At 35.5% G+C, this 25,525-nt stretch overlaps 1 protein-coding gene across 2 annotated transcripts in view; it reads right to left on the reverse strand.

Annotated features, from left to right (window-relative positions):
• Window positions 1-1,156: 1,156 nt before the first annotated feature.
• TLL1 (tolloid like 1) overlaps window positions 1,157-25,525 on the reverse strand; it is a 327,523-nt gene continuing 303,154 nt past the window's right edge. For both annotated transcript variants that reach the window (XM_020976340.2, XM_020976342.2), the window contains exons 20-22: window positions 19,257-19,470; window positions 6,283-6,533; window positions 1,157-3,144 (exon numbers count right to left, since the gene is read on the reverse strand). In XM_020976340.2, the coding sequence (XP_020831999.1) occupies window positions 3,010-3,144; window positions 6,283-6,533; window positions 19,257-19,470 (600 nt within the window). In that variant the 3' untranslated portion in view covers window positions 1,157-3,009. The remainder of the gene's footprint in view (window positions 3,145-6,282; window positions 6,534-19,256; window positions 19,471-25,525) is intronic.

Here is a 25,525-nt window from a genome sequence, read left to right on the forward strand (position 1 = left end):
AAAGATGAGAAATTATGTTCTAAGTTGGTGGTCAATTTGGTAATTATTAATTAGAAGGCATGATTAATCAGAATGCCACCTTTACCCAATGATGCCAGGTGCTTATTACTGATATTAACTGTCCAAACCTGTGATTTCATTAGTGTTAGAAACTCTTCACACAGTAACACTTTTCACAAATGCTGATTTGCAATTTATCTGCAATTTATAGTCTTTGAATATAAACTCACTGTGTGTAGAGATTGTTTGATTCTTTGTACTTGTATCCTCAGTGACTAGTACAGTGACTAGTATGTATTAGGTGTTTAATAAAAGTTGCTTGATAGATTGCCATTGAGTGGTTCACCAATAGTTTAGGTAGATAACTTACTCATGATCCAGAATTACTATGTGACAGAGGCAGAATGTGAACCAAGGTCTTCTTACTCCATAGCCAACTCTCTATCCATCATATAGTACTGCCTCTCTGATGCTAAAATTAAAAGAAGTAAGAAATTGAGTGGCCAACAAACACCAAATTATTGGGTAGCCATTTCCTTTCTAATGCCATTTGGGACACTGAAATTTATGCATTTATGTGATATCATTTTCACTTTTGAAGCCATGCCAGAAAATGTTGAAATACTAGGTTTTTCTTCCAAAGTTCATTTCAATTTGCTATTACAAATAGAAATCTTATAGAAACCTATATAAATGTTTATGTGCATAATATCTTGTTACCTATTTGATCTAATTACCTATATTTGATCTGATTACAGATTCACAAGAAATTATGGAAGAAATACTAGAATTACTTCGTTCTACTACACTATCTTCATGAGAAAGGCTAACTTATCTCCACAGCTGCAACGCTTTCCTTTCCAATTACTTTCTTCTTTTTTGTACTTATTAATTTACATTTTGTCACCCTCATTAGAGAATGTACATTCCTTGAAAGCAGGGGCTTTTTTTTTTCTTCTGCCTTTTTTTTGGGGGGGGGTGTATCCCAAGCACTTAGCACAATTCCTACCACAGAGTAGGTACTTAACAAATTCTTGTTGACCAACTGCCTGAAAAGAGAATTTTTATGCTTTCAGCCTAATTTGTATAAACAAATTTGTAGAGCAGTGGTTCTACAAACATTTTAATTTTGAAAAAAATTAAAAGAACAAAAAACAAAAGAAAAAACAATCTAATTTATTAGTGCCAGTGAATGTTCATGGACAAGTAACAGAAACCAAGTTACTCTGGGTAGCAGCCTACATCACCGAGCATCAAAATAACATTTCTTCTAAGTGAAATCACACGCTTCCTTGTAACTGAGTCTGTAGGGATTAAAAATCCCTATTGTTTACCCATGAAACTGTCAATGAAAAGGTGCTAAACGAGCTTCCAGCATAAGTTGGCATGGAAAGTAAAGCTGTCCAAACACACAACATCTCTCATCCCCTTGCAGCATTCTCTCATACATACACCCACACATAGGCATATACATTAACATCACATACAGCCTAAAGCACAGAATTCCATCTAAAATAACATTTCTGTATCAAAAGCATGCCTTCATATTTATATTAGATGCTCTAGTCGTGGAAATGATTTTTCTTGGAAATCATAGTGTTAACATTAAAATGTTCAACTTGTCAAAATCATTTATCGAATCAAAGACATATCTACAGAAAGATCTATTTGATCATGTGCAAGATTTCTAAGGCCATTAGAAGTCCATGTTCCACAGGACCAGTACTGCCAACACAAGAATCTACTGATACATTTAAAAAGTCTTTAGTCTTCTAATGAAGCCAGCCAGGCATTGGGAGACATTCATGAACTTCAGGTTGTTGGCTCAAAGGTCTAAAACTTCAACAACAACAATAAAAAAAAACGTTCATGGGATAGCACCATAGAAATTCCTTTTCAGCAACAAATCATTTTAGCCGCCAAAAAATTTCTTTACTCACTCCCAGGGTAGGGGAGAAATCTTACAACTGGTCCAGAGGCTGCTATTTGGTTATCACTCAGTGTCATTTCTGGTTAGCTAAACGAAATGTAACAATGTCGACAGCAATTTTACACAAAATGTTCCAAAGGAAGAGACAAGCAGTGGTGAGGACATCATCACCAGCTGCTGTATAAGAGTAGCCAGCATGAAGAATCCTGTTCCCAAGGCTTATTTCCTGTTAGGTTCTAAAGACACCACATGACTTCTTGGATTTAAGGTGGGTAAGAAGAAAAAATCTTCACAGAAAAGTGACTTTACCTATAAACTCAGAATTTTGGGGGACTAACAGCAACCATGCTTGTATAATATTAGCAATAATGATTATACAATAGAAGTTTCAGGAAATGCGAAAATGTCAGCTAAGTAAAACAGTGCAAAGATTGGTTCTATTTCAAATATGGTAAACTGGAATAAAAATGAAAACAATGAAGCTGACACATTTCAGTTTCAAAACACTGAAGAAATGAATTAACACTCACAGATCACCTTCACAAGACCTTCCTGTGTCAAATCATATCATATATTTGGCTTGCAGGTTTGCACTGTATCCTGGATGCAAAGCCAAAGCAATTAGAATAAGATACAAAAATAGTACATCGGGTTGCGTGTGACCTGTAGTAATTATATTTTGTTTGTTTGCTTGTTTTCCTCCCTCCTGGATACCAAACAATTGGTAGAAAGAAGTCTGCAGGGTCACTTTTCCTGAATGGAATTGATTCCAAATCTAGGCATTGATAACAAAAATCAAGTTGTTTTACAAAAGCTCTTCTGGTTTTCCTGGAAACAAGCAATGCTATCCCACCAGCTTCACAGATATTGTCAAATATGGAGCCCAACCATCACCATCACGTCTATTTTGCTGGGCTATCTGAATACTTCAATTTGGGAACAGAAACAATCTGGGTTTTTGAGTTTTGTGTTGATTCAAGCTCATTATAGAAAACGTTCATGCTAATAACTTTAGAAGAAAAAAAGGAAAACTTTCCATCAAGCATGCTCCTTTTCTTTTGGACATAGAGGTTTTGGCATTATTTTTTGGTATGAGTGGTAGCTGAGTATTTTCTGCTTCTGTATCGTATATGGAATCCTTTCTTGTTGATTGTATCGTCAGTGTGAAAATAAATTAAAATACCATCCCCCGATGAATAGATTTCTTCAGGTGGCTGGAAATTAAAAAACAAACAATACATTTTTTTCATAACAAAACTGATGCTTGAGGATTAAAAAAAAAAAGTCCTTACCTGTATTACAATTGTAATTTGACCCAGAGCAATTGAGTGGGAAATAACTCCATTTTAAGATGGTTTTGTATATGGAATAGATTTCAACATAAACCAATGGGCATCACATAGCCTTGTGCTTTTGAAAGCTGACTGCATATGACAAGAGGCAAAAAGTATGAAGTCATTCTAAATAGTCTCCTTGGTTAAGGAGTAGCCTACTGATGCCAGCTAGATGATTCAGTGGATACGGCGCTGGGCCTGGAATCAGGAAGATCTGGGTTAAAATCCAGCTCCAGATACATAATACTCATATATATGACTCTAGGCAAGTCATATAATCTCTGCTTGTTGTCTCCTTTGTAAAATGGGGATACTCATAGGACCAATTTCAGAGAGTTATTGTGCTAACCAGAAACGAGACAATACTTGACAAACGACTTGCATGGTACCTGGAACATAGTAGATGTTTAATAAATGCTTACCCCCTTCTTCTTCCCTTCCCTTATACCTTATACCAATGGCCTAATACTACCAAATTGTATTTACCTATTAATTTTGTGTTGGGGCTATGACTTTTTGATCCCCCTCCACTCTACCCCCAGACTTCATGTATGTGAACATACACTCAACCCATTGGTTGTCTCTATTTTTAAGAACTATAAAAGCAACTTGCAGTTCAAAAAATTCAAATGTTTCACTTTAGAGATAAGGAAACTGAGCTCCAAAAATCTGTGATTTGCCCAAGATTACTTTTTTGTTTTTCTCATTCAAAATAATTAAACTTCAAGGACTTCAATTTTATCCTCAATGTGGGCAAGTTAATATTCCTTAGGCAGCTTAATTCTATTCTGCTACTAACAGAAGTTGATAGATATTAGAAAATTGTTACGAATGTCTTTTTAATAAAAATACGCATTCCAAAAGGGGTATGAAATGGCAATGCAAAAGGAAGAGATATTAAATAGGACTGGATCATGGAATCATGGCATATCAGGCTTGGAAGGACACTTAGAGATCACTTAGTATAATGTTCTCATTTTCCAGATGAGGTGACCACACTCCTGTTAAAGGGCCACAGAAGGTAGAGGTTGAAGAGCTCTGGTCTTGGAGATCAGAGATCTGATATCAAATCTCAGCTTTGATGTCTCTGTGGGATCTCAGGAAAGACTTTTAACCTTCCTGAGGCTCAGTTTCTTCTTATGTAAATGGGATAATGATACTTATATAAGCTTAACTGACAAGATTCTTGTGAGGAAAATACTTTGTAAATCTTAAAACAATACAGAAATGTGAACTATTAGGAAGAGTAATAATTATTATGATCATTTTTCTCACCTAACAGATAAGGAAACTGAGAACCACAGGGATAAAATGAATTATCCAAGGTCACAAGGGATGATGATGATGATGAAAAGAACTCTCTCTCTCTCTCTCTCTCTATATATATATATATATACACATCTATATCTGTATCTATCTATCTATCTATCTATCTATCTCTCTCTATATATATACATATATATATATATAACTGGCTTAAGGTTTACAAAATGTTTTACATCTGTTTTCTCATTTGGTGCTCATAACAATTCTGGGATGATTCTCCCATTTTATAGATGAGAAAACAAAGACAAAGTTCCTCACTCAGGATCAAATAGCTTTCAATTAACAGTTCTTCCTGTTTCAAGTCTACCACTCTTGATTCCCAAAATAGGCTATAATTGTCTTTGAAATAGCTCACCGCATTTTTCAGATTTAAAAAAAAGTCCCAGAGCAGGAGAATTATTTGAACACTTTTCAGCATTTGAGGATATTAAAACTTGTCTTCTGTAGAATATCTATAGTTGTGTGGATAACATACATTCTGAGAGGGAGGATATGGACTAAATGTTAGTTCTATTCAGGGCTTTATGAAGAAACAGTTTGTTCCTCATCTGTTTCAGTATCCTTTGGAAGACACCTGAAGAAAAGTCTAGTCTTCTCCTGAGCCCAAATGCATACAGGAAGTAGGACCAGGCTGAAACTTCTTGCTTTTTTTCTACCATTATTGGTAAGTGGAAATGAATTTGAGGTCAACTAAAATCTCTGAAAGGTTTCCTTCTTTCTCTTTTCCACTTTTTTCTGAAACCCAGGTAAAAATTGAAAAAAATGCTTTCAAAGTCAAGTATATATATGTATATAATCTTTTTAAAAATCCTAAAATGCTTCCATTGAATAATATTTTAAATAAATTACTACCCAACATGAAAATGAAGATGTTTAAATTAAAATTATTGTATAAATACTCAACATGGCATTGGACATACATTTTAAAAAATGTTAATAAAAATAGTCAATAACTATCCAACACATAATTCCATTCATTACATTATTGATCAGAGATTTCATTAATGTGGGTGTTCCTTTCACCAAATATAGACTGCAATTTCATCAACCCTAAATGAACTGATGTCATAAATTGCTGGGGCCAACACACATTTTTATAAATCTTTTTAAACTCAGCTAAGCTAGTCTTTAGATAACAGAGACTTAGTCTGTGAAAGGTTTTTCCTCAAAGACTTTTAGCTTGGGAAAATTTGCCATAGCTTTATGTCTACATGTAGGGTCACCTTCATACCAAGATGAGACATCAGAGTAGTACTTCAGCATTGAAGTATAATGAAACATAAATCTAGCTGACCCTTTTCTTATTTTCAAAGATCACCTAAACTTAATAATGAGCTTTTTAAAAGTTGACTTTGTTCTGCTTCCATTTATCCTCTTTATTTTTTATTCCATACAGTAATTTATTTCCACTTTAGATCTTGTTTGGACACTAGATAGCTTCAACAGTCTCTCTCAGAATTTCTCTGAATTCAGTAATAACCAATATAGGACAGAGTTTTGGGGGAAGAATTTTAAGGTTTTTCTTTAAACTTCATCATTTTAGTCAACTTCAACTTTGAATTAGAACATTTAATCAGTTGACCCATTTCTAGGAAAGAAATAAGACAATAAAGTTTGCATTACTCTATAAAACACAAAGCAAGCAAAAAAGGCAGGTAGTGACTGGACAGTTTCCATCTGTGCAATACTTACACCTGAGCCACAGAATCGACCAAGATTCCGAGCTGTGGAATCATGACCATCAAAGAGCTGGACATAATCATAGCCACAGTCTGCTTCTTCTTCAACCTCAAAAGTCTGAAAACTTAATTCAACTGATGATCCTCGTTCTGACATTAGCAGCCACTCACAATGTACTTGGACAGGGTAACTGTTATCACCAAATTGAGCATGAGAATAGAGATCTCTCGGATTGGATTCAGCTTTCAGTCGACCACCACATTCTGCCTCAAGGTGGGGGGAAAGGAAAGAATTAATGCTAATATTTCACATCACAATTTCTATTACCAGGTTGCCATCTACATGTTTACTGGTGTTGGAATGACCATTTGGATGAAGAGTTCAAGGTGTCATATCTGGTGTCTACATCCATGTATGTCCTAAGAGAAGGCCAAAATTATTCTCTACCCTGTTACCCTATGCCTTGTTCCCTTAACAACAAAAAATGAATGAGTTTGAATATGCAAAATGTGAGAAAGTGTGGAAAATAATTTAAAGGATCTCTCTTTGATTCTATTGTGAACTAGGGATTTCTATATTTAAAGAATCTAAGGCAGCTGAGTGGTGTGGTGGGTAGAGCACTTGGTCTGCTGTGAGGAAGACATGAGTTCAAATTTGGCCTCAGACATTTAGTAGCTGTGTGATCTTGGACAGGTCACTTAATAATGTTTGCCTCAGTTATCTGAACTGGAAAAGGAAATGGCAAACTGCTCTAGTATCTTTGCCAAGAAAACCTCTAATCCCTAGTGTCACAGAAAGTCAGACACAACTGAAATGACTAAACAACAGCAATAGTTAAGGAAAAAATAACCAGTGGTTTAACTCTAAAGTAAATGGAAGAGTCAGTTCAAAGTAATAGGAAAATACTGAGCTTTATTAAACCAGTGTTATTATCTTCATGAATATCAGAAACAGATCATGAAAGAGCTATACTAATACCAATTACAAATTCATTGTAACAAATGGTTGACCAATTCAAAGCATTAGAGACGAAATAAAGCAAAATTGTGGTACATCTAGGGTTATACTTCTTAACGTGTTTTTTTTTAGGAATTTGGTTGCAAAAATTAATCATCTTTCAAGCCCCATAAGTTTTAGGTGTGAGCATATAGCCTCAGGTTGTGTGTGTGTGTGTGTGTGTGTGTGCGTGCGTACGTAAGTTTAGATGGAAGACAGTGCTACTAGAACCACTGACACACACAGAAATACACACACACACATGCTTCCTTATTATTCTTGCCTCCCAGCTCACCTCACAGTAGTAGTAGGGATCTACAACACAGCCACATTTTGAAAAACTCAAGAGCATAACATAGACATATAGAAAAGGGAATGAGGTTGATATAAACTCTACCTGTGACTTTTTTTAATTTTAATTTTTTATTTTTAGGCAATTGGGGTTAAGTGACTCCCCCAGGGTCACACAGCTAGTGTCAAGTGTTTGGTCTGATGCCACATTTGAACTCAGGTCCTCCTGACTTCAGAGCCGGTGTACTATCCACTGTGCCACCTAGCCGCCCTCTACCTATGACTTTGGACTGAGTTACAAAATCTCAGAATTTCAGTTGAAAGGCCCTCAATAGACATCTAATTCAACCTGTAGCTCACTAAAAATCCCTACTATGATATACAAATGGTTATCCAGTGAGAGGTCTTCTTGAAGTAGTCCATTCTCCTTTTTGGATAGCTCTAATCTTAGAAGTGTCTTGTTTTCTGTTTTTTCCCCCACTGATATTAACCCAAAATTGCCCTTGGAAATTCTCCCCAACTTCTCAATCCCTCTGTTTCTGGTTCTGCTTTCTGGGGCAAGTGGAACAAGACAAACTTTTCATCACATGACAGCCCTTAAAAACTTGACTACAGATAATATGCATGCCCTACATGATCCTTCTCTTCTCCAGATGAAACATCTGTACTTCCTTCACTATGCTCATTTTCTGTTTCCACATTGCAGGGCCCCAGATTGAGCTACAGAAATAATGGGGGTTGAGCAGATACTTCCCACCACTGCCAGGACTGAGAAGAGTGCTCTGAAAGCAAATGAGTACTATGACTGGAAGATATATTTAAAATCCCCCAGGAAAAGAAAAATTATCTTCCTATTTATGTCACCAGGGAAAGATGTTACATGTATTTCCCTTACAAACTAATAACCATTGCCATTGTGAATAGGGCCTCTCTGATTCTTTCTTTTCACTAATTAATACTGTAAAGCACCTCAAAGACACATGAATGATGATGGAAAACTACATAAAAATATTATTTTATCATCCACTGTCAAAATAAATTAATGCTTCAAAAATAATTCTTTGTAACTGTAACCTATGGTGGAGTATTATATAAATAAAATCTTCAAGGCAAACATAAGTATTATCAAAATGCTGATTCATTGAGGCTCTTGAGTATACTGAAATTCACTGATAGCTGTTTTATCTTCCTCATACAGATATATATATTAGCTTTAGTAAATAATCAGAGCAACTACAGTAGTGCTTCATGATTTCTGTACAACTCCACAAAACTGAAGATATTAAACATGTCTAAGAAACATGTTACCTAGTTGTTGCTGTTTTTTTCTGGTGATTTAAGGTCCCCCTGCCTCTATCATCATAATTTAAAGCATCTTAATGGACTCGTCATTAAAATGAAACATTAAGGTTAAGGAAGAGTATTGAGGGAATTGGGTGCATGACTTATGGGAGAATACATACATTTGGGAGAAGAGAGATCAGACTCTAGAATGGTTTCTTGAAAACTCTAACATTAAGGCTTCTTTTCTTTAGCTTAGTTAGACTCAATATATAGCTATAACTCTAAAGAGTCAAGACTAGAGAATAAAAAAATCTCTGAGTTGGAAGGTAGGCCAGAGACCTGTACCTGAACAAGAATTCTTCTAGGCACATCATTACTGACAATAGGCCATCCAGTCATTGCCTACCTTCAATGAGTGAAAAGTCACTGTCTTCTGAGTCAGTCTATTCCATTCTTGGAATTGTTAGGGAGCTTTCTTTTTATTTTGTTTTAATTTTCACAAGTCTAAACTTTCCTGTCTTCAACTTCTTACTCACTGCTCCTAGTTTTCCTCCAACTAATTTTCTACATGACAAGCCTTCATATATTTGACAAGAGCTATCAAGTGCAATTAGGGTCTGTGAAGCTCTATCCCATCCTCTCCTACCCCACAAAGTCTTCTCTTTCACAGCATAAATACCCTCAGTTTCTTCAACTGATCCTTGTATATCATGATCTTCAGATCCTCTAAATAACTGGTTGCCATACTCTGGCTTATAAAAGTCCTTCTTAAGATACAGTGCTCAGAACAGGGCAGGAAACATCACAGATCCATTTGGGTCACTTCTATATATTAGATGCATGCATGGTCAATTTTAAGGAATTGTACTGACACTCAGAAAATTGGCTAATTGGGGATACTGTCCAAAGTTACTGATATATCATCATAAACAACATGTACCAGATCTTCATTTGCTCACTAATAGAAAGTTGACTTAACTACTTATCAATAAAAATTAAATGTAATATTTGAAGAAAATTACCAATAAAATTATAACTTCTGAATTGGTAAGCATTTTCACATTTCCTTTCCAAGCTTAACTACTCCATCTGTGATTTGGAACTTGCTAACTCCTTGTTTTCAGACAGTGAATGTTGTTTAATTATGTCACTTCTCCCTTGTTTCTTTAATCTATCCTTCTCCCCTGATTTACTTTTCTTAGAGGTCATCTAAATTCCATGAGATGTCCTTACCATGCATTTCTGTCATATCAAACACTTCCTGATTTGTACCTGAAGTTTAATTTAATGTAAATCTTAGACTTGTCTTTGTGAAATTTTAACTTCTTGGTTTTGGTCTAATGTTTGAACTTGCCAAAATTATTTTAAAACTCAATTCTTTCATTTATGCTATTAGCTATCCAAAACCTTCTTCATCTTCATCCAAATGAGTAATAAATAAGTTGGATGGGGTAAAGCCATGCCACAGTCTACTACAAAGTTTCCTACAAGTTAATATAGAACTACTAAGCAACATAATTTGGGATAGGTTAGTATACTACTCATTAAGTCATCTTGTATCACTATCATTACTTCAATTCAATAAGATAACATGTATTAAGATTGTAGGGCAGCTACCAGAGTGCAGTGACCAGAGTGCTGGGCCTGGAGTCAGGAAGACTCATCTTCCTGAGTTCAAATCTGGTCTCAGACATTTACTAGCTGTGTGACCCTGAGCAAGTCACTTAACCCTGTTTGCCCAGTTCCCTCATCTATAAAATGAGATGGAGAAGGAAATGGCAAAACCACTCGAGTATCTTTGCCAAGAAAAATCAGGTTACAAAGAATCAGATGCAACTGAAACACCTGAACAACAGTAACAAAAATTAAGATCCTAATATGTTCAAGGAATTATGCTAGCCACTGAGGTTTTAAAGACAAAAATAAAATAGCCCCTCCCCTAAGGTTCCATATTTTACCACCTTTTCCATAATACTGTTATGGGAAACTTTGGTAAATGTTTTATTGAAATCAAGATACAATACAGCTGTAACATTGCCTTGATTTATCAATCTAGCAACCTTATGAACTACAAAATGTAGTTAGTTTAGCATAAATTGTTCCTGTCTAATCTATTTTACTTCCTACTAGTATATTAAAAACAACCATACACAATGTAATAATTTGAGAATTTTGTCAGTTATGCTTATCGGTCCTTATTTTCTCTACTTGCTTTGCTTTTTAAATCAGGAACATTTGGTATCCCTATGCTCTCTAAATATTACCAAAATGGATACCCTATCTATTGATAGGAAATCAAATTATATCAGCAAACTCCTTTGTCACACTGGCATATAATCTGTCTAGGTCTGTAGATTTTAATTCATCTAAAGTGAATAATTTCATATATCTTCTGTACCTATCTTGGTCTACAAATCCTTAATTTTCTTACTAGCCTTTCTGGCATCTTGCTTAAGAGATATTGGGAGCAAATTAGGGGTTCAATGGCTCTTTCCAATCTCAACCCTCTGCTAAAATAGGCCATTTTCCCCCAGCAATGGGCCTCAACATCTCTTATTCTTGTTCAGATAATGTCTTTCATAACTATAATCTGTCCACTTATTCTTTATCATCATTTGAGTCACTGCATATTTTAAGCTACCTACTAGCCACAAAACTCAGAAAATAGCCACAAGAATTCACACAGAAGATCTCAGTGTAAACACATACATATGTTAGCGTCATGCATACTTCTATACCCTGGCAATACCTCACATGGAGTAGGAAACAGAGAAGATATAAATAGACTGAGAAGCATAGGAAAGCTGAGAACTTGCTAGAATGCTGTATGTATTTATTCTGAGAAGTAATCACTGGTTTATTGTTGTTAATTCTCAGAATTCTCAGATATATCCACCTGATATAAGACTCTTCTTTCTGCCATGATGAAGAAGCAGAATCTGACCAGGGTTGGCAATCAAGAGGAGGAGGTGGAGGTGGCAGAAGAAAGAAGGAGCAAGCATTATACATAAAAAAAAAAGAAAAACCTTAGGTTTTAGCTGCTGAGGGAGCAAGTGTGACAAATGGGCAGAAATAACAGATGCAGCTGAGCATTACTATGGGATGGAATGGTGAGTCATTTCTCCAATAGCAATAAACAAACCATGAGCAATCAATCCCCAAAAAAGCCAAGCTGTTGAGCCATCCATACTGGAAAATAGCAGGAGGGCAGTGTCCCAGCCAGGCACAGAGTGGTAAGTGAGGAAAAGTGCCCATAGAAAGAATTAGTATCTTAGTAGCTATAGAAAGAATTAGGTGACTGGTCATTAATCTTCTGAGAAGGAATGAGTGGAAAAGTAATGGGAGTGCTCATTACTCAGCATTTTCTGGCTCCTAATATGAGCAACTTATTGGGGTGGTCTGAGTCGTAGCATCTGAACTGTGCTCCTGGAACTTCTGGATTCCAGATGTGCCTATTAGGCTACTTAAGTATGACTGGGTTTGGGAATAACTGCAGTTGGCACAGCCTGTGCAGTAGTTGCATTAATATATTTGATATTTTATTACTTTGGCTTATGCAGTAATGACCACAGCATTCCACACAATGGCAGTTTCCATTAAGCTAAGTTTAAGTCACTAGGATTCACTAAAATGCAACAGGGATGGGATTTTCTAGTAGATAAGGGCTAAGCCAAGAAACTACTTGAATAAATCCAAAAACAGATCATATTCTTATAATAATGTAGTAGGAACAATATTGGCTTAACATATTTTGGGCTGGTCTCATCTTACAAAACAAATAGGCCATCCTCAAGATTTGGCTCTTTCAGAGGGCTAAGGCTTAAATCATTGGAGAAGCTTTCCTGTTTTCTGAAACACAAATAGCCCGGACTACAAGGAGCCAGTGATCCTAAGGTTTGACAAAGCACCCACTTCCTTGTTCAACTTCTTTCTGAACCAGGGTGGTTTCCCCAGTGAATGAAGACATAGAAGGCATTACTGTTTGTTTTTAGTAAATTAAATATTTTTCAATCTATTGCACTTAATTTTTTTTTCTTCTGAATTGGTGAATACATGGTTTATTAGTTTCCTGAACTAAAGGATGAATCATTGGATAGCCTAAGCTAAAGCAAGCCTAGAACAACTGAGAGGAGCACAGTTACCCATAAAAGAGGCAGATCTAGGAGATAAAGTTTGCCTGATCTCCGAGGAGATTTTCCCATAGCATCCTCTAGTGTTAGATGGTCTACCTAACTTTCAAGGTTATCACAGCCTGGTCATAATAACAGAAAAGATTCAAGCAAGTACCTGCTAGTAGTCATAATTAAAATGCATAAAACATTGCTTTGAGATCTTCAGTAGCTACGTGCCAGATATGCCCAACATAATGCTCACCACACTACCCTTCTAAAATATAAAGTCATAAGCAAATATGTAAACACAAATGAAAATACTGTACAAGTTTCCAGTCATGAAGGAAACAAGGAAATACCCAAACTATGATATAATATGTAAGCAGCAGTACTTCTGAATCAACTATTTATTTCCAAAAATTTATGAGTTCCTAGAAGGCCTTTTGGAAAATACAAAGAAATGGAAAATTAATATGAATGGAACTAGTAACATGACAAGAATAAACAGTTTTGATTTTAATTGGGAAAGGACATGCTTGTTAATTTTCTTGTACAAAATTAAATTGCTGAATAAATGCTGTAAGTTGGCCCTCAAAGTCTTTTAGTGAGCATCCTAGCTAGGACCAAATACAAAAACAAGGTTCATTCTTTAAAAAAATTTCTTTAATGCAGTATTTTATTTTTAAAAGACATGGTAAAGCACAATTCTATGCCTGAAGAAACCTCAATGCTTGAGAGTATTTTTTTGGAGTAATTTTTTTTCTGACTTCCGCTGCTAATATATACATGCTCACTCTTCTCAGTTTTACAGGATGCTCTAATGAAAAATATTTTTTTTTCCTAAAGGGTTTTCTGGTCTTTTAATTAGATCACTTACAACTTTATTCAGGTTTTTTTTTTCTGTTTTTAGGGACTGAAGCAAAACTATTTTAATGTAAATTTAGACTTGGAAGCTGGAATGGTTATCAGAGAGGAAAAAAATTGTAATAAAGAATAGTTTCCCAAGCCATAGAATTTTATAGGAAAAAAATAATAATATAGCTTGGATAGATTCCTTTTCTTAATAATCTCAGCTCCAAGGCCTACAAAGTAGGAAAGGTAGGTAGCACAGTGGATGAAATACACAAGTAGATCCTTGAAAGAGACAACAGGTTCTCATCTTTTCCAATGGAGTTCAGATAAGGTCGATCCTAAAACAAGTCACTATACTGCTATTAATCCTTTTTACTTAACATTCTGCAGAAAATTTTGTAAGTGGATAACATAACTAGTTTTGTGATCAATTAAAAGTACTGGGATGTAAGTCCACCTTGTGTAGGCTCACCAGGAGCATCTTCAGTATGATTTGTACCTCATTATACTTTGACTTGGTTTTTATTTCTTCTACTAGATCTCTATATTTTGAAATCTTTTTGATACATATAGCTCACAAAACATGAATATTTATTTGTTATGCTACCATTTATTAAAATTTTCTTAAAATTTTATGAATACTTCAATTAAGTGATTTATATAATTTATTATCTATATAAATAAGTCAATAACAATTTATGGGTGGATAAGGAAAACAGTTTATTTGTTAGATTCTGACCCATATTTTGAGTTCTATACTAACAGTGTGAGAATTTATCATCCTTTAGTTTATGAAAGATAGCTTCTGATGGCTATAATAATTCTAGTCATCAAGTCATGTTGTGCTGTTATCATTTTCTTCTCATTTTGTCTGATGACATTAAGACAAAAATTGCCTGAGACATCATTATCCTTTTGTCATATTTCATATCTTACGTAACACTGAACAAGTGGACAAAATTACTGCTTCTGTAGTTAAATAAAAGTATTATGGTATAATGTCATCTTCTATATGCTCATCGAAAGCATCCTCTATCCAAGCTCAGCAGCAGATGTGATGACAGGGATGTTGTGTTTCTCATCCTTTTCCCGGATGAATTTTATTCCTTCTGCCTAGACTTTGAATTTTGAAAGCTTTTGTCTGAGACTTGGAGATTATATGAATTTGTTATGGTTATATCTGTTTAAGAGGTTGTCCTTATGTTTTTGTGGATCAGAATTGTATTTGGGTCAGTATGGCAACAGCAGCCTGTGATTATGATCCAGCTCTAAAATGGTTTATTGGTAGAGCTCTAAAGCAGATTTGTCATCTGTAAAGTAAAATCCTGGACACCAAGTCGTATCTTGCTAGCACCCGGCATACCCTAATTTTGTTTTACAGTTTCACTGCAGAGTGTTTTGTTTGTTTTGTTTGTTTTGTTTTCACGTCTTGCAATGATTTTTGTTGTTTTTCTTTGTTTCTTTTACTATTTCCTTACATAATTTGCATTGAACACTGTACGCTTTAATGGTAATGCTTCCATAATTTCTCATGGTGATGACCTGGCCTGAATTGCTACCATAAATCCCTATATTTCTATTATCAAATTCACATAACTCAGACATATATTTGATGCCTCTTTTTTGACATATTGTTTTACTTAGGTGAGGTAGACATCACTCCTTTCTATTCCACTCTTGCCACAGTTATCCATTCTGAGATATATCACTTTTATTTACATTAGAACCATTAGGTGTACCTCTATTTTCAGCCTCTACTAGTGCTCCATGAAGTGAAATATTTTTGTGCCAAAAGTATTTCGGTAGATTTCTGACCTGTTTAACATGTGTTTTCAGAATGTCTGTCAATTCTCTTACTCTTTTTTGTTGAGGAAGTCTTAATCTTTCAATAATTGCCTTAGTATGATAATATTAAATATTAAATAAAATATTTTAAATGCCATTTTTAAAGACTTGGGATATAGAGTCAAACTGATAGAGAGTTTTGCTTCATTAATATTGCATGGGTTTTAGTTAGGATACTTGACAAATTCTTAATGGTGAATTTTATAGTTTCAAAAATTTATACTGAGGTTTGTATTGAATTAAGGGTTAATTGCTTTGAATTTAAATTTATTTCATTTAATTTCTGAGAAGAAAAAGCAGAGATTATAATACAGGCTTCTTTTTATCCTGGTGAGTTGGCTAGGTTTATTTACCTTGCTTAAAGTGTCAGCCTGGGTTGTCTTCCTGTGATTTCCATTCTAAGGGGATAATACTACATCAAGGTGAGTGAACAACTGACTAGTCTGGTCTGTATAGTCTAGAAATAATCTCTCTGATGACTTTTGCATTTTCTCTGATTTAAAGAAAACTGTTATAGACATTAAGAGGTAGGACTTTTTAAATATCCTTTTTTGGGTGATAATAAATTAAAAGAACTTCTAAATTCTATATGCAAATAGAATACAGAACAATATTTTCCTAGTTAAAGAGTAATGAGGTCCAACAGACAAGCAGTAAGCAGAGATGCAGATATTCTTAAATGGACCAATGACATGAAAGCCTGTAGTCCAGAGTTATGTATTACCCTAAGTAAATGTGTTTTTCTCCCTTATGTGTTGTCTTGCAATGTTCTTATACATGTATTCCCAAAGATCTTGAGTACATTGAAAGATTATGACCCAGGTTAATGTGTGGATTGTGACATACTTTGTTATTTAAACACTTGATTTAATTTGAGCATGTATGATGTTTTTGACACCATGTTTATTTGTCTTAATAAATAAATGTGTTATTTTTTTTTAACATCAAAAGTGTCATTATTATTAGTGGCTGCTTTTACAAGGACCACACACCTGTAGGGTACTACTTTGTGAGAGATTAGCTAAATAAATAGAAATGCATCAGTAGGGGCTCAAGATACAGAATTGTAAGTAGAGGGAACATATTTTTCCTCAAGAGGGTTATCCATAGAAATCTTGGTGTGAGAGATCCCTCCCTGAGAATGTAATCCTGCCAAGGTGAAGGCAGGTTGGCATGAGGAGAACTAACCTAAAGAGTGATTAATAAGTACTATTATTACCACTAGAACAACCAGTATTACTACCAGTACTACCACTGTTAATACTACCACCACTACCACTACTATGACCACTGCCACCGCCACTGCCACTACCATTATTTTGAGCTACCCTTTCTATAGTGCTTTAAAGTCTTTACAAAAACCTCATTTTATCCTTATGATAGCACTGGAAGGTAAGTGTTATTATCTCCATTTTGGAGATGAGGAAAATGAGGCAGACATACATTAGGTGATTTGCCAAGGGTCACATAGTCAGAAAATGACTGAGATAGGATTTGAACTCAGGCTTAATGCTCTATTCACTATACCACCTAGATGCTATGGAAAAACTACATTTAATAAAATATCAATTTTGGTGTGATTTCAGCTCCACTCTAATGTACCACAGGAAATATGAATATGAGAAATTCAGAAGAAATATGAGATTTGTAAAAATGGATATAGCTATAATGTCAGACATTACCAATGTGCAGTTTTTACTGCTGTCAGACATTAATGATGTGTAGTTTTTACTGAACTGTTTGTACATAGTTATTTGTATACTGTCTTCCCATCAGACTGTAGGATGCTCAAGAGCAACCTTTAACCTTTGTCTTTATCCTCAAATCTTAGAACAGTGCTTGAGACATAGTAGTGCGTAATAAATGTTTGTTGACATTTTCCTTTCCTTCCTTCCTTCTTTCTTTTTTTTCTCTGTTTCTTCTTCCTTTTCCTTCTTCATAATTTTCTCTGGGACGGGGGGAGGAAGACCATGGGAAAAAATAATGATGTAAAAACAAGATACATCAAATAGAGAATTATTTTTTTGAACTGATATAGAGTAAAGAAAAAAGAATCTGGAGAAAAACCATATATAATTAGTTCAATATTTAAACAAAAAGAATACTAAAATAAAGTGGAAAATTAATCATAATGACCAGTCTTGGGCTCAGAGAAAAGTCAAGGAAGTACCTTCTTCCTCGAGCCAGAAAGGTGGGGGATTATAGGTGTCACCAAAATTGAATATGGTGTTTGATATAGGTAGCTACTATGCCAGTTGGTTCTGCTTAACTCTTTCCCTTTGTTCCAAGAGAGGGTGCATTTGAGGTGTGTGGCAGGCCAAAAGTTACTATGATATGAACACAAAGGGCAACAATAAAGCTAATGTGAAAATAAACATAATCACGATACCTTCAATAAATATCATCAAAAATAGTTTTTGTTCCCTTTCATATTACAAATTAAGCTTAAGGAAATACTTCTTTAGAACTATGTTATAACATCAATACAGCAAATACTATTATTTTTATTTGACAAAATGAGGAATCTGAGGTTCAAAGAAATGGCATAATTTGCCTGCCCCTGGTCACACAGTTAGTAGTAGACTCTCAGAAAACAGGGATTCTAACCTAAGGACTCCTAATTAGTTAGATTCATTGGTCTTTCTACCAACAGCATGGCAACCCTACATAATTTAGGCTTTTGTTTTGTTTTTTTTCCCTTCAGAGTAAAATTTTAATGTTGAATAAATGTTAAAATTGTTTAAAGTATTAGGCCACTAGAGGTCACTAAGAGATCTTAGCAAAAAGCTAACATTCACTTAATTTTCTTTAAGAGAATAAAGGAAAGGTGCATTTTCTATATTATAATTACTTTAATTCTTTAAGATAAAGTAGGGATTGATTTATTTCAATTAAATTTCACATAAAACAAAATAAGCACAACTTATTTACAATTTGGTTTTGCTTCTCATGAGGCAAAGGCTGGTACTTCATGTCAAAACAGAAAAAGAAGGCTGTGTTCCTGTTAAGCAAAAAGATAATTGAGGGAGTAACATTCAAAACTAGACTTTTAAAACCTCATGAATCGAAGTTAGCTAATGTAATGTTGTATGTTGATTCACAAAATTACCAAAATGAAGGGATCTTGGAGCTCACCTAGTACACAAAATGCTTGTCTTACAAATGAGGAAATGAAGGCCATGAGTAACTTGCCGTAGACCATGTAGCTAGTAACCTGAAGGGCTGGTATTCAAAAATGAGTCTTCTTAATTATTTTACCATGCCATATCGCACCAAAATTATTTGGTAAACATTAATTCTATAAGTTTTAAAAAATCATCTGTGTAATGACAAACCTAGTCAAACCAAGAGAGTTGAAATGCTTTAAGGTACATTGGTGCATTCTGTACCAAAATAGTTTATAAGTATTTAGTTATAGCAGTTCATAAGAACTATATAAGAACTCTACAAGAGTTCTTGTAGAGTTCAAAATGGTTTACCCTCTTCTAAACTGAAATGTTACTTACTGTCTTTTAGGAATCCTTTTTTTTTTTTCAATTAAACACATCCACATATCATAGGAGATGAGCCCACTTATCTCTACTCAAGATAGCATAGCTTGCTGACCTGTAGAATGCTGGGCTTGGAAGCCTTTTCTTTGTACTGATGCATCAGAAACAAAGCGAAGGAACATCTTATTTCCAGTTGCCACTAGGGGATCTGGCATCTTGTTGCCACACAGACGACCCAGAATTGGTGATTTTTCCGTTTCCCCATCAAACACTTCTAAGTGATCATAAGCACATTCCTGATGTTGTTCAATCTCAAACTCACTGAAAGACTGTCCAAAAAAAAAAGGAAAAAACCCTTTAAATTATAGCAAGAATCAAAAATGTGTAATTTCTTCTGGACAAAAAATAAAAAGAGAGGATTAATAAGTCTTTGAAATATAACCCTACACTAATGTGCCACTCTGATGCTTCACCAGGGGCGACTTGGAGGCCAAATTCTAGCAAATCTTGCCAAGGTGGAAAAATAAAAGTGTTGAAAAGTAGACTACACATTTGTCTTATGACACCAGCTTAATTATATCCATAAATGTTCTTTACCAGGTTGTCCCTAGGATAATGAAATGTTAAGCTACAACAACTGAAAAAGTCTACACCTGTTTGTTTTTTAAAAGCCATTCATAATCTGGCCCCAACCTACCTTTCCAGCCTCCTTATACATTACTCCCCTTTTTGCCTTCTTTTTGGTCCTCACATCTGTACGCCTTTGCAATGCATATCTGCCATGCTTGGAAGTCATTTACTCCCTCCCTCTGCCCCAGATAATACCTCACTCACTTCAGGATTCAGCTTAATGAACTACTTACTACATTTTAAACTGGGTTTAACTGGAAGGGGGGGTCCATGAATATTTTTAAAAAATGTTTTGATAATTCTATTTCAATACAACTCTTTTCCTCTACAATCTTCTTGATTTTAGTTTATCTACTTAAAAACATTATTCAGGAAAAAATTGTCCATAGGCTTCACACACGTTAAGAACTCTTGCTCTACATGAATCTACACAAAATCATATCTGATGTCTTCAAATGAGTTACTTTTCTCCATAAACTACTTTGTATTTATTTTTAAATTTATCCTGTATATGTTTATATATGTCTGTCTAGTTTTCCCATCAAATGTAATCTCTTGAGAGCAAAGGATGTTTCATTTACAGGTTTGCAAACTTAGCACCTCACACAGTGTCTGGTATAGAGAAGGTGCTTAATAAATGTTTATTGATTAACTGACTGATTACTGAGGCAGAAAGGGGTTGTGAGCTACATCAGTGGAAGGTGTCTATCAAGATAGACTCAAGGATTCTTTAGGTATTATATCATGGAAAATGGAAATGGAAAATGGAAAAACCTTATAGATTGTCTTTTTTTCTAGGGAACTGTGAAACACAGACCCACAGAATGTAAGGTCGGCATGTGAAATTGACAGGATTTATAAAAAGTTATATTGCGATATGTTAGAAATTGTAGCAAAAAATAGGTTAGTTACATGTTAAAAACAAGGAATACCAGCCCAAGTGTTCAGCTGCTACCTACGTGATTTTAAAGAGAGAGTAAATGCTCCTGCAATTTAAGTGGACCTGAGTCCCAGAAAAAATACAGAATTGCTGACTTTATTCACCGTAGCTATGTAACTGTATTTCTCCCTTGAATCTCTATCCTCCTCCAAGGAAAATATAAAATAAATCAACTTTTCTCCTAGAGCAAAGTTCTCCCCCTTGCAATCCATACCAGTGACCTGTCAAAATTTCTACCATCCTTCGTTAATTCTCTCTCCTGGTCCCTACTGGTAATTGCCTCTGAATACTATTTATTTTGGGAAAGTCTCAGCTACCTACACATACATCTTCTTCTCTCTGGTACTATGAACCATAATCAAGTGAATTCTATCATTGCTTCTGGATGGAATACATCAATATATTCCCCTATCCTTCCTCCTCCCTGAATCCTGGTAACTTTCTGGATCAAAAGACCTGTCTCTAGTCCATCAATTCCTTATACATATTGTTTCCTCCATTAAAAGTTGTCTCCTTGAAGAGAGGCACTGTCTTTGCTTTTGTATTGTATCCCCGATTTAGCATAGTGCTCACTCTGTACATAGTGTTTAATAAATACTTTTTCATCTGTTTGTTGCTGTTTATTCTTTAAAGCCTCTCAATGGAAAGATGCATAAATGGTTATTAATCATGAAAAATAACAAAATCATTTTACATATTTTATAATTTTTACCACCATCTTTATGGTACTTGATACTTGCATATACCCTTCTGTATATGTGGTTTTTCCATATCCATCTGCAAAAATCTTATGAAATAAGCATTATGCTGAATTACAATGGAGATTATAAATGCCAGAGACTGGAGGGTTAAGAAAACAGAATGTGTACCCAAAACTAACCATGTCTCCACTTACTTGATACTTCTAATTTTGGTAGAGAGAAAAAGATGAGAGAAGTTAGGAGAAGAAAGAAGAGGGACAGAGACTAAAATGTAGGAGAAAAGAGTTTATACTTATTCAGAAATGAAAAAAGTAGTTAGACTTCCCCCACCCACCCAGAAAAGAGTGCTACCCTCCCTCAGCAGAGAATAAAAGGGTAATGACACATAAGAATCAGAAATAAAACATATTTTCTACCATATTTTACAGTGGATATAAAGAAATATGGGATAGTAGAGCAAATTACAGCAAACAATAACTGCTGAGATGGGAAATGTGTCCTATAAGTAGATGTTATATAATCTATCTGAAGCCCAGGCTAAAAGTGAACCAGCTGAAAGATCTGGTGGTTATGATTTATATTATTATGCAACACAAGTGGTAGCAAAATTTATGGCTTTCGTATATCCACTTATATTATGGAGGTATGTTAAATTCCACTGGTTGTTCACAACAACCAAATCTCTTTGTCCATCTGATTCTGTCATCACTGTGTACAGACAGGTATCTATGATAATTTACCATATGTCATTCGCTAGAGAGAGATTAACAAAAGGTCATAGGATCATAGCTTTATAACTAGAAAGGACCTCAGAAGCCAATGAATCCAAGCCTCTCATTTTATAGATGAAGTAACTGAGGCACAGAGAAATTAAGTGACTTGTCTGCAGAACTAGTCAAATAGCTAGCATGTGTGGATTTGAATGCAGGTTTTATTGCCATTCACAATAATTGACTTAAATTACATGAAGCACATCTAGATGCACATAAAACTGAGTTTCTTCCCTCTGAGAATGATTCAACACTGGAAGAGGCTGTCAAGGCTGCACAGAATCAACATGATTCACTGTCATGGTTTTGGATGGCCAGTTATTTTGACCCATTGAGCTCTTAAATCTCATTTCTTCTTTCTGATTCTGGAGAAATTATAATCCTCTAATTCACAGAAGAAGCAACTGGGGGAAAGAGAGGCTCACTGATCTTTGCAAAGGACTTTCATTCAGTAAATGTTGCAATTCAGATCAGAACTCACAGGCCCTGTATTTCTTTCCTGTTGATTAGCCCACTCAACTCCACAAGAATGATATAAATGGCTATTTTTCTCCCCTAATGAAATGCAGGATCTTTGGAATGAAATCATAACATCTGTTTAACAGTGTATAGCAACATAGCACAACAGTGTAGGTCAAGCTGGCAAACGAGGTGGCAGACAAATATTTCATCTAGATCCAACTGGCCTTAGCTTTTTATCAAATTACTAATGGAATCAGACCAAATTTATATGAGTTTAATCTGATGAAATTCCCCTAAGAAACAGGATTCAAGGCATATAATAACTCATATTCCCATACATACCAGGGGATTCTTCTTCTGGAAGAAGAAAAAACTTTTGAAATTCTGAATCCAAAATTAGTAGTTACCCTCCACCCCCAAATCAGTCTCACCTAAAGTTATACCATACGCATGCAAAAACATTACCCATGTGCCATAAATAGTGTTTGACTGTTAGCCATTGCTACATACCGATGCATTGAAGGCAAAAAGAAAGAGGAAATGAAGAGCAGAATGTTGCAAGATTCAATTAAAAGGTCAAATTTCATTCTGTCCAAAAGGAATCCCTTCCAGGGCACAGATGAGCAAGCAAGAAGTAACCACAGCCAAATTATCCGTGGATTGGACTATTACAAGCTTTCCAGAAATCATGAGGCTAAAAGGACCCATGAGGGAATCCCATTAGGGTTCAAAACAGGTGGGAAGACTGAATAGAAAAGTCCTGCCAAGCTAGTCCTTGGGATGCTCTTTCATTAAATAAAATAACAATATATCACTTTATTACAAGCTACAGCTTGATCCAAAAATCCCTTTATCCAAATGTTGGAAAATGTCATTGGATCTGGGTGGTAGGAGCCTAATCAATTGTGACTCTCACCAAATATTATTGAAGATTGCAATTAGCTACATAGGAAAAAAAAATAGGAGTGGGAATCCAGAACGAGGATTTTAAAATTGTCCAATCATTGCCAAATTCACTAGGCAGTAGGAAACCCATCCTGATACCTTGGGACAAACTATCCCCCGTGCCTGGAATACCCTCCCCTCCTCACTTTGGCCTCTGGGAAACACTTGACCTCTTCAAGGTTCAGAACAAATACCACCTCCTAAACAAACACCTTCTTAATCCTCCTAGTTAGTGTTAGTGTTTCCTTAGCCCTGAAATTATTTTGTATCTATTTTGTACATGTTGCTTTTTCACTGTAGAATGTAAGCTACATCTGTGTTTGTATCCCTCGTACATAGTGCCTAGCATATATTAAAATATGTTTACTGAACTGAATTGATTTAGACTTAGTTTAGCCTCACATCCATCTCTCCCTTCAATTTCTAAATGCCTCATTTCAGCATTTAGCTGAATTCTCATTATCTCTAGTGGCACTTTTAAGCCAAAGAGAAAGGGGCTTCTCTTGTTGGGTTTTTAGGGTTATTTCAGTCTTCTGAAACTCAAAGTTCACCCATTTCAGTGACTGTATTTGTGAGATATTAAGATTACTGAACTATGTTTTAGCAAGACCAAGAAAAAGCTCTGAAGATAATAACCCTGGGCTCCAGCCAGAAATCCTTGCACATTTCCCACAAGGCAGGCTAAAAGAGTAAGAAGTCACACTCAAAAGAAATAAAACTAAACTCCAGTCACAGACTGTGTAAATAATAAATACATGCTGCTGTCTGGAACACCCAAGCAAGCCTAATCCCCCGATTCTTGGTTGCAGCCAGCCAAGCTTCAATAGGACAGTACTTTATATTAATAGCTGTCCTTGAAGAAATGTCTCTACCTAAAATACCGGCTAATGCAAAAGGTTACAAAGACTTACTATTTGTATTCACAAAGGACCTGAATAAAATGATAGTACTAGATGTGGAAATTTGCTGGGCTGTGGTTGGTCATTCATTCTCAAAGAGGACCATGACATCAGGGAGATGGTGACATGACTTGCAACAGATTTTGATTTGAGGGAAGGCTGTCACCAGCCTCATGGGGCAGCTAGGTGGCACAGTAGATAGAGCACTGGCCCTGGAGTCAGGAGGACCTGAGTTCAAATCTGACCTCAGACGAAACACTTGACACTTACTAGCTGTGTGACTCTGGGCAAGTCACTTAACCCCAACTGCCTAGAAGAAAAAAAAAGTCACCAGCCTCACTTTCTCCTCCAGAGCCATCTGGGTCCAGCGGCCAGATATTGATCAGGGCAAATGGAGATGGCCCAGGACCTTTTAAGCTAAAGCTGTATTAAAGATAAAGTGGTTGATACGCCCTACCCCTAGTCCCATAAACAGCTGGACAACATCCTCCTGTTCTCCTCAGGTTCTAGTCCCTCTTTCTCTGCTTCTGATTTCTCACATAATAACTGAAGGATTGGAAGTTCCCCCAAAACAGTGACAATTTTGGAATATGATATACAGGTAAGTATACATTGAACAATGTTACTCAGGTATTCTTTTGACATATATGGATGTCACAAGTTTATGAGAAAGTAAAGTTACACTATAGTAAAGGTAGCAGAATATTCCTGAGTGTGCTTTTCAGAGACTGGAATGGGAGGTGGGGTTCAATCTATCAATCAACAATCATTTAATAAGCACTTACTATACCCTAGGCCTAAGCACTATGAAAAGGACTAGGGATACAAAAAAAAAAAGATAACAAAACAAAAAACCCAAAACCAAACACCAGATTGTGCCTTCATTCAAATGGAGGGACAGAACTTGTGAATAAAAAGGTAGATACAAGATACATATAGTAAGAGGATTCTGGGAAGATGGTAGCATAGGTCAGAAAACTTCTGGCTCTCCAAATTTCCTCCACAAAAAGGCAGAACATTGCCTCAGAACAGCAGAA

This window comes from Phascolarctos cinereus, unplaced genomic scaffold, assembly GCF_003287225.1.
Source record: "Phascolarctos cinereus isolate Bilbo 61053 unplaced genomic scaffold, phaCin_HiC Scaffold_9;HRSCAF=440, whole genome shotgun sequence".
Taxonomy (NCBI): Eukaryota; Metazoa; Chordata; class Mammalia; order Diprotodontia; family Phascolarctidae; genus Phascolarctos; species Phascolarctos cinereus.